Source organism: Megalobrama amblycephala, unplaced genomic scaffold, assembly GCF_018812025.1.
Source record: "Megalobrama amblycephala isolate DHTTF-2021 unplaced genomic scaffold, ASM1881202v1 scaffold498, whole genome shotgun sequence".
NCBI classification, from domain to species: domain Eukaryota; kingdom Metazoa; phylum Chordata; class Actinopteri; order Cypriniformes; family Xenocyprididae; genus Megalobrama; species Megalobrama amblycephala.
In genome coordinates this window covers 37,131-48,131 of record NW_025953414.1, presented here as the reverse complement: position 1 = coordinate 48,131, position 11,001 = coordinate 37,131, and the positions used below count along the sequence as shown (strand labels likewise).

The 11,001-nt window shown below is 38.5% G+C and overlaps 1 protein-coding gene across 7 annotated transcripts in view; it reads right to left on the bottom strand.

The window, feature by feature from the left end:
• Positions 1 to 211: 211 nt before the first annotated feature.
• Positions 212 to 11,001, bottom strand: part of LOC125261827 (NACHT, LRR and PYD domains-containing protein 12-like) — a 43,864-nt gene continuing 33,074 nt past the window's right edge. For 5 of the 7 annotated variants that reach the window (XM_048180372.1, XM_048180374.1, XM_048180376.1 and 2 more), the window contains one exon: positions 7,603 to 8,377. In XM_048180372.1, the coding sequence (XP_048036329.1) occupies positions 7,827 to 8,377 (551 nt within the window). In that variant the 3' untranslated portion in view covers positions 7,603 to 7,826. Of the gene's footprint in view, positions 509 to 7,602; positions 8,378 to 8,927; positions 8,957 to 11,001 lie in introns of those variants that run through there. The other 2 variants (XM_048180379.1, XM_048180377.1) reach the window with 2 other exon arrangements.

The window sequence follows — 11,001 nt, the reverse complement described above, 5'->3', positions numbered from 1 at the left end:
ATTAAAAAACATTCATCATCTGAGTTCCTGTGTAATGTGTTTGTCCATCTTAATTCTTTTAACATTAGAATATTCAATATTCTCCTTTCATTGTTTGGGCATTTCATCATAACATGCTCTACAGTTTCTTCTTGATTTCAATGTTCACATTTTCCTGTCTCAAGATTCCCTATTTTATTCAAGGCACTATTAAGTGTTGTAGGCCTAAGTCTGGAAATGATTGTTTCTTCTTTCTATTCCTCCTCTTTACTCTACCTTTACCAGCACATGGATGTTATAAAGCTGTTCTTTCTTCTTCTCATTGTTTCTACTTTCACATGTCAGAACGCGACTCTGTGCTGCATCTGAAAACTGGAAAACGCTGCCTTCAGAGGACACATTTCAAGGCAGGAAGACATCAAGGCATGTGATCTTCACTTCCTGTCTCCTGAGACTCCTTCATCTGATGATTTCAGCATAGATCCTCTGATATCCCACAATCCTGTGCTTCCTTTCAGTGACAGTTGAGCTAGAAAAAGAAAGATGGCATCTGAAAGTTGTGTTTTCTGGTCAGTTTGTGTGTAAATGTACATTTTTGACCATTGTTTTCCACATTTGATGTCATTTCTAGAGAGAAATTACTTAAATATTCTCTCAGTTCTCACTGAAGCTGTCTCTATTTGCATTAAACTCACGCTGCCTCAGAAGTCTGTCTGAAATGAGTTTCGTGAGCTGTCTTTAAGCACACACACACACTCACACACACACACACACACACACACACACACACACATGTTCGTTTTTGTGAATTGTGGGGGTCATTCCATAGGCGTAATGGTTTTTATACTTTACAAACTGTATTTTCTCTCCCCCTACACTACCCCTAACCCTAAACCTACCCATCACAGGAAACTGTGCACACTTTTACTTTCTCACAAACACTCATTCTGTGTGTGTAATGTGTGTGTTGCTTTAAAGGGGTGGTTGCATGCGATTTGACTTTTTTAACTTTAGTTAGTGTGTAATGTTGCTGCTTGAGCATAAACAGTATCTGCAAAGTTACAGCGCTGAAAGTTCAATGCACACGGAGATATTGTCTTTTAAAGTTATGGCAGTTTAATGCCTACAAAAATGCTCGGTTTGGACTACAACGAGCTTCTTCCCGGGTTGGTGAAATCATAAACCCTTGCTATTAACATAAACACGCCCCCAGGAACACGCAACAAAGTGGGTGAGGCCATGTGGCGCAGAAGAGTTGTGTACACCGTACGCGAGTGACGCGACGCGTCAAAAGATAATATAACCCATTATAATCGGTGATATTTTCTACACTGGATGTGGCGCTGAAGAAGCTTCCAGAATCTACACGAGTTCAGTGCTGGATTTGCACAAAGGCTATTACTGAAAGATGAAGCAGTTCCCACTTTAAAAGCAGAAGCTGCTGTTCATTGGCTTCAAACTGTAAGTACGTTTTATTGTTTGTACATATCTTTTAAACCTATAGTTCTGTTGCTATTTTTAATGCATCAAGGACATATACAAAGAGCAACTCGTTTTTGCTAGCCAGTTAGCTAAGTTCTACAAACACCAACAAACTTCTATGTTCATAGACAAACTGTTGTTCATGCTACATATCTAAACACTTTGACACAAATACTAAATGAAATTCCATTCATAAACTTCCTTTAAAAGCAACGATTGCAGAGGTTCTGCTTTATCCTATTCGTCTGGGTCTGATTCGGCTCAATTTGATACAGCAATATAGGCGCTATTATTTACATTTCCAGCTTAGCACGTAACTATGAATGGTAAGGGGCGTGGCGTTTCCGGACGCTTCAGCGAATCACGATACACTGGGCCAGCTACAACCTGCCAACCAATCTGAGCACACTGCGTATGTCGGAGGGAGTGGCTTAATAGAAGCAGGAAGTCAAACGAGCCGTTCATATGATAGTGGAAACAGAGGTGTAGAATAAACGTAAAATATGTGAAAAATACAGCATTTTTTTTTTCAAAAAAAATGAAGCATTAAGACATGTTAAACTGTGCCCCCAAAACACAATCAAGCCTAGAAAAAAACCACTGAACCACCCCTTTAAGAAAAGGTGATTACGTGGTTGTTCCCAGAAGTAGTTTGGCACATGTTGAGTTCACGGCTGAAGACGAGAATAAAAGGATTCTGTTGTTCTGTTAAGACCAGTGTTTTCATTAAAAACCTTTACATGGTGTCAGAAGTGCTTGACGAGCACACGGCCTCGGAAGTATGGCAAAATTTAACCCCCCGGAGTGTTTTCCATTTGATCGACCGCATGACTGGGCTGACTGGAAACAACGTTTTCAGCACTTACGGAGTGCTACTAAATTGGATAAAGAAGATGGGGAAGTCCAGGTCAGTTCATTGATCATTCATTGAGTACAACTCCTCGATCTTTCACTATTGAGACACATCAAGTGACAACTCTGTGGCGTAACCGTCGTCACCGTTTTTCGAAAAAAAAATCCTGAAAAGGGGAGATGTAATGTGTGTGTTGCTTTAAGAAAAGGTGATTACGTGGTTGTTCCCGGAAGTAGTTCGGCACATGTTGAGTTCACGGCTTGAGACGAGAATAAAAGGATTCTGTTGTTCTGTTAAGACCAGTGTTTTCATTAAAAACCTTGACAGTATGATTTATAAGCCTTTTGAAAAGTGGGGACATGGGTAATGTCCTCATAAGTCACCTCTTTTTGACATATCCATGTCATTATACACATTTGTGTCCTGATATGTCACAAAAACGCGCACACTCTCTCACACACACACACACACACGTGCACGCACAAGTTATTTTTATACTTTATTACATGACATTTAAGGGATATTTTTAATCGACGATCACTATTTATTCATATATTTAATCCACAAATGATAAATTATAGGCAATAATACTTAAATAATTAGTAAGTATTGATCTGCTGTTGTTCTGATCAGCTTCAGTTCTCATTAAAGTCTCTAATGAGCTGCTGATGTCAATCAGTGTTACAGTTTTTGCCTGTTGCTTGAACACTATAGACCCATGCTTAGACTAAAGTAACACAACTTGAAGCTTTTGTTACCATACCTTAAACACATGTACCCATACCTTAAACAAAAGCGTTGCTTTGAACTCTAGTTGAAATTCTGCAACACACTTACTCCTTTATGAATCACACTTGGTCCTGCACACTACACTCTATTTCATACATAAGACACTTTGTTCAAAAATGAAATCTCAGAGTGCCATTTGGAAAACACATGTATCCAAAATACAAAACACATCGGGTAATTGCAACCACTCAAATACACACCTGAAGGCACTTACTTGCAAAACTGAACACCAATCAGCCAGCTACAAAAAGCCCTCAATTTAGCCATTTCAAGAACTTTGCAAGCATGGATGGAGGGAGAGCAAGAGGAAGAAGAAGAAGAAGAAGAAGAAGAAGGAGGAGAAGAAGAAGAAGGAGGAGGAGGAGGAGGAGGAGGAGGAGGAGGAGGAGGAGGAGGAGGAGGAAGAAGGAAGAAGAAGAAGAAGAAGGAGGAGAAGGAGGAGAAGGAGAAGGAGAAGGAGGAGGAGAAGGAGGAGGAGGAGGAGGAGGAGGAGGAGGAGGAGAAGAAGAAGAAGAAGGAGGAGAAGGAGAAGGAGAAGGAGGAGGAGGAAGAAGGAGGAGGAGGAGGAGGAGGAAGAAGGAGGAGGAGGAGGAGGAAGAAGGAGGAGGAGGAGGAGGAGGAGGAGAAGGAAGGAGGAGGAGGAGGAGGAGGAGGAGGAGGGAGAAGGAGAAGGAGAAGGGAGAAGGAGAAGGAGAAGGAGAAGGAGAAGGAGAAGGAGGAGGTCGAAAAGGCCATGCACGGACCCTTATTTCTGATGATATAAGAGCAACTTTGCTGGACCATGTCATCAACCATGGCCTGACTATGAGGGAAGCTGGGCAGAGAGTCCACCCACATCTAAGCCGCTTCACAGTGGCATCTGTAATAAGAACATTCCGACTAGAAAACAGGTATGTCTTCACCTCTCTACCTTCTACTCTACTCAGATGGTATTTACAGCACTGTATTACAGTATATCACATTACCACATCACGTGTACAGGGTATTGCAGGGTGCTAATGCTCCTTTTGCAGCCAAAGTGGTAGTTTTTTGTGAAACATAACATGATTACTTATATTGAGATGTTTCAGTACAGTGGATGATACAGTATATACAGTAAAGTACTGTAAGAAAAAGAAGCAAACTGATGACAATTTGTGGTTGCATTTCTCTAGAATGACTAGAAGACCTTCTGGGGGAGGACGCCAACGCCTGTTCACACAACAGCAGGAACTTGCCGTTGTGGACCTAGTGAGGGCAGACAATGCCATCCGTCTCCTCCAGCTATGACAGAAAATACTTGCAGACAGGCAAGTGTTCAACAACATAAACCATGTGAGCATCACCACCATCAGACGCATCTTGGGAAAACACAACATCACCATGAAGCAGCTCTACAGGGTCCCATTTGAGAGGAACAGCGTCAGGGTCAAAGGACTTTGAGCTGAATATGTACGGGTAAGTGTAACTGTCCTTTACATTTACAATACAGTATTGGTGAAATCCAGTAGCAGCTGAATATGTACCATATCAGTACCACATGGATCCATTCGGAGAGCTACACAGGTACCTGTGTGATGGGGTGAGGGTTCTGTATGTGTAGCACTGTAGTACAGTAATATGTTTTTTTGTTTTTTTTGTTACAGGGAATCTTGGCCATGGATGGAGCTGCACAGCCTCATGAATTCATTTTCATTGATGAAGCTGGATTCGACCTGAGCAAAACAAGGCGACGGGATCGTAATGTAATTGGCCAAAGGGCAATTGTGCATGTCCCAGGGCAGCGCAGGGGAAATATCACATTGTGTGCCGCCATAAGCCTTCGAGGGCTTCTGCATCATCATGCAAAACTATGTCCATACAATACCCAACATATACTCACATTTCTAGATGCTCTCCATAATATAGTTGTACAGAACAGACCAGATCAGCCCAGGTTTGTGGTGGTATGGGATAATGTCAGTTTCCATCTTTTCAGTTTGGAGATGGCGTGTATATGACCGCCAACCACATGCCCGCATGCCTCTTCTGCAGGCAATGGAGCAGGCCTGCGGCGACATTCAGGTGACAGCAATCCATGGATGGTTTCGACATGTAAGGGGATATTTTCCCCGGTGCCTAGCGGGAGAAGACATTGCTTGCGATGTCGATGAGGTCCTGTGGCCAGACCCCAACAGACGGCGGGATCAATGAGCCCACGTATGCACAAAAGCCATGATTTTCTGTGTTTACAGTGTTTTTGTTACTTTTTTTTTTTTTTTTTTTTGGCTTTTTTGGCTTTTTTTGGCTTTTGGCAATGTACAATATTGAATAGGCCTATTTGCTTTTTTGGTTGTTTGAAAATGTGCCTCCTGAAAATATGCCTTCTGAATAAACTGTGAAAATCAAAGACTGCAGTGTTTTATATAAAGTGGACTAGTGTGTTCCCCCTGATCTGAAAGTGTATTCATATGATGCAAGTGTGTAACATTTTGTCATCAGAGTTACATTTTGACAAAGGAATGTTAGGTTTTGATAGTAGAGTTTCAATTTGACACAGATGTGAATGGTATATTTTCCAGTGTTGTGTCATGTTTACTTGTGTGTGGAGTTTTTGGCAAACTGGGTTCAGTTCAAACAGCTGAAACACTCATTTTAGTCTTAATAATATCTTTAATCTTAATAATGCTGTACTTGATGTTCACACAGTGAAAATATTGAACCATACTGTAGCAGGTAATGTTGATTCAGTCCAGTCATGTTGTATCAGTCTCCAGTCGTGTTCATGCCACTAATGGACAGTAGGTGGAGCAATGAAGCACACAATATTTACTGTAATGTGAACATGTTCTCATAATAGTGAAGTGTGATTTGACAGAGAAGCCTTAAATCTAGTCTCAGAGTAAATGCATGTTTGAGCTGTTTTAACTGAAAGCAGCTTGATTCTTGAAATATGTCATTGTTTTGTTTCAAGATGCATGTCGTCATTTACTCTCCCTCCAGTTGTTCCACATGTGTGTAAATTTCTTTGTTCTGCTGAACACAAAAGAAGATATTTGAAAGAATGTTTGTACCCAAGTAGATCTCGTACCCCATTGACTACCATAGTAGAAAAATAAATACTGTGGTATTCTAGCTGCGGCATTCTGCACCAACTGAGAGAGAGATGTCTGGCTGTTACCAACATTTTACAATAATTCTGATTCAAGAAAAGAAATGAAGATGTGTATAACCCTTTGAAAGTCTTTAGATGATTAAAAAAAAGTTGGATAAAACTTTGGATAAAAGCCTTAACTGATAAACTCTGTGGTTAAAGCCAGTTTTTATCTGTTTTTCAAATTTGAAATCAAGTTTGCGTTTTCAGACCATCAAAATACCTTTGTTATGTAAATGAGGGCCAAAGGCATAAAGAGTTTTTTTTTGTTTTTTATGTTTCCATTTTTCAATATGTCATTCAATGATAATATAGGCTTAATTTGTCTGTGAAATACTGGCATAAAGTTGCTTGACATTGGATGATTCTCAAATTTAGGGATCGTCTCTAAAGTTACACACGACATTGGTGAACATCTCTAACTTCAATATCATCTGAAGATAATGACTTACAGTCATAAACTGATGTTCTCGTGTAGGTGTCAGGAATGATGCATGATTTTTTATATTTAATAAAATAAACAAAAAAATAAAGCTTTTTTTTACTACCGCATGAGCTTATTTATTTTAATATCAACAATCTAAAATGATGGTATATGGTAGATGTTTGATATTTAATAAAACAAACTGTCAAATCATGTGTAAATATGACTATTTTTCACTACAGCATGAGTTCATATTTATGATCAACAGTCTAAAAGTTGTGCATCACACCTACATAAACACTTTACAGACTGTAATTCATTCTCTTTGAATACTGTAGAGCTTTAAATTATGGTATATCGTGTATGAGCATACAGTAGGCTAAGTGAAATATATAACAATATTTACATGTGACTTAACGGTTTATTTTATTTTCCCTGTGAAATATTGAGCTGCTTTTCCCTTTTTTACAGATTCAATTCTAGATTTACAGAAGAACTTGATTCTCTGGTAACTGAAAGCGTTTGGAGTAACAGCCTCACATGAGATCTGATTTTATAGTTTCAGATATATATACTGTATATTGGTGTATATTTGTGAGCAGATGAAAAGTGAATGTTGATTTCTGGAGATATTTCAGTGAGAGCTGCGGCTCAGAGGCTTGCTCCTGTCATATAAAGCTCGTGGAGACCTAATAAAGCATAAAAGAGCATCATTTCAGAAGAAGAGATGCTGATGGAGACTTTCTAAAGATCAAGGCAGCAGATTGAAGCTCTGAAGCTCCTGAAAGACTGAATTACCAACGGTGTTCAGCAGCGACACTGTGAGCGTTTGTAGTGAAGACAGAGAAATAAAGCACACTATCAGGAGACGACGGGATTTCTTCATTCTGCTGATCTGAATCACATTCATGATCATTCATACTGTCATCAGTTCACATCAGTCATTCACAAACCAGTTCAGGATTAAATGAGTCTCAAATGTGCTTTTATTCAATCTGATGAACTATTTACAATATGAATATTAAAGCAACTTTATTACTCTGTTTATGACAGATTCAGAACAGTGTGTGTGTCTGATTTAGATGTGTAACTTCTAAATTACAATGAAAAACATGAATTAAAAATTAATGAATACAAATGTGATGAAGTGAGATTTGATGAGTGTGTGTGAAGATCAGAAAGAGGATTTACAGAGTGTCTCTCGATCCTTTAATATCACACAGAGACACTGAGGAATAAACCCTAAATCCAGCACAGAGGGGTTCAGTGAATGTGGTGTTGAATGTGTGTAAGTGTGTGAGTGTGTGTGTGTCAGATACTCTGTAGAAGGACAGAGAGCCGGCCGACACGTCCACATACACTCCTGCTCTCTTAGAGGATAGACGGACAGCAGGTATAACAGTTTCTCTCTTATTGTGCCAGACAGTGAATCCTCTATCAGAGTAGAGCAGACTCCAGGATTTGTCATTGGATCCAAACACACAGTCATCACTATCTCCTTTCCTGCTGATTCCTTCATATGTCACTGATATTTCAGCATAATTTCCGCTCCATTCAGCCTCCCAGTAACAGCGTCCAGTCAGTCTCTCTCTACACAGAACCTGAAAAAGCTCATCAAATCTCTCTGGATGATCAGGATATGACTGATCCTCTTCCACACGCGTCACCTTCCTGTTACCATCAGACAGAACGAGTCGAGTGTGTGCTGTGTTTGGATCCAGTGTGAGATCACAGGCATCTGAACACAAGAAGAGAGAAACATCAAGAACAACAACAGTGAAGATGTGTGTGTGTGTGTGTGTTATGATTATTACACAATAAACTGTATTTAATTTCATTTCTATTTAATTCAGAGTAAACTACTGTATCTTCTGTCACAGGAAGGAAAGACTAAGAACATTATTTGACACATTATTCAATATATTTTACTAGTATAAGGGTTATTATAGTTAACTAAACCTAAAACCAAAGAAATCTTCATTACTTGAAATAAACATTAACTGAAATAAAAAAATAAACATATACAAAAAATGTAAACTTATTTTATATCATCCATTTAATCTGCGGTATTGAAATAACAAACAGAAATAAAAACTTATAGACATTTAAAAGCAAAAACTAAAAAGACAAACACAAAAAATTACTAAAACTTTTAACTAAAATTACAATGAAAGCAGAAAAACTAGAAATGAAATCTAATAAAAAAAATGTAATCGAAAACTATAATAGTACCTCAATGATAAGTGTGTCAATCCCTGAAAAGTCCTGATTTTTGCTCTTTCTGTCTTTTTGCTCTTGAACAGTCAAAAACTGTCCGCTTTGGGGAGCAAAGTACAGTTGGGTGAACAAACAGTTTGGGGAATATCAGATCTATCAGTGTATTGGATCTGTGTATTGTTAGCGAAATGCTTAATGCATTACAATTTATCTAAATTTGATTTTGGTCGACTAAATTTACTGTAGATTTAGTCGACTAAAACTAGACTAAAACTAAAACAATTTCCGATGACTAAAATATGACTAAAACTAAATGGCATTTTAGTCAAAAGACTATGACTAAAACTAAATCAAAATTTGGTGTCAAATTTAACACTTGTTTGTTCGCATTGAGTTGACAGTTTGAACGTTCTTGAAGCGTCTAATGGGAGTTCTTGAATGATTCAAACTCACATTAGATGCTTTTAGCATCAAATAAAGCACATAAACAGTACCTGAAATTATCATTCTCATACTTTGTGTTGCTGTTCCAGCCGCGACGTGGGGGAGAAATAGAAACCGTTTCTAAAATAGAATATTCACGTGTTGCCGTCGTGGCAGGTTAGGACAAAAACTCAGATTAACATGGAAAAGATACCTTTTATCACTTGTTGCGGCGTCGTGTCTGGTTAGAACATGGTGTAAGGCAAGCAACTATAAAGTTTACCCTGCTCTTCTCCCAATTCACCAGACACTTACATCCATCCGTGTATTTTGAAAGAAGTGGATGAATTCACGTGTTGTAAATCCAACAGATCTATTCTCCTGACCGCAGCGTAAACAAACATGGTGGCGCTCATCTCACATATAGCTCTAGAGATCGACCGATATGAGTTTTTCTATAGCCGATGCCGATGCCGATTTTTAGAGGTCAGGGTCAGCCGATGGCCGATATGTGCTGCCGATTTTTAGGGCCGATATCTTGAAGTTTTCCCCTTCATTTGCATGCTAAAATGTCACACTAATAATAAGTGGATGCAGAACATTTCTAAACTTAACATTATTTATTGAATACTGACTTGAACCATCTCTCGAATCTTAATCTTTTTGTGCACTGCACTGTATTAAAATAAAATATTTATCCAAAGTTAACCAAACAAATCAATAAACTGACCAAGTATTAAATATATAAAACAGGTAGGCTAATATAAACAAAATCTGTCAATCATTTACATAATTTTAGAGCATTTATCAAGCAGAATTTAGTTGGAACATAAATGTAAACTTAAATAAACATTTAAATAAAAATCAGTTAAAAACATTGTCATGTTGCACAGCCTTGTATGCATGAACAGTTCTAAACTCTTACTGATTTCTGACATTCTTGACGGTTAACGTTAGACAGGTTTAATGAGGATAATTGTGCGGCATATATATATATATATATATATATATATATATATATATATATATATATATATATAGTCATTGGTCGGAACATATCACTTTATTAGTCTGATGTCCATTTTTATTACACCGTAGATGGAAACGCACGCAGATGTGCATATTCTTGAGCTGAATTTTCATTAATGCAAAGTTGGATGGAAACCCGGCTATTGTCTGCATCAAACCATGCTTACGAACAAATGTCATACACTTCATGCGCAGTGGCGTAGCCAATGGATATCACACAAGAAGCAACGTGCAAAGTTTGCGGAAGAGTTATGCCGGTAAAAGATCAACCTCGGTCAGTATTCAAAGTGAAAGTAAAAGTGACGGAGCTGCCTGACGCTGCAGTAACGGAGCATTTTCCCTCAGAGACGAATTTCAACATAACATGCTGATAATGGTAGCCTATATAACTGTCTTAATTTATTCCATTATTTATCTTGTGGCCCGTAAATATAGTGAAACAAATGAGAAGAATAGTATTAAACAGCTTGTTTTAAAATGTTTAAAACATTTTTAAGAGGAGCTGATAGTCAAATCTTTTATTATCCTCACAGCACGTCAGTTATGCGGTGATGCGCTGTGAAAAATAACACAGGGCTGCCCGCGGACGTGCCTGGCTTTAAATCGGCGCTACTAAACACGGATATCGGCCGATGCCGATATATTAAAAAAAGACAAATATCGGCCCGATATATTGGTCGACCTTTATATAGC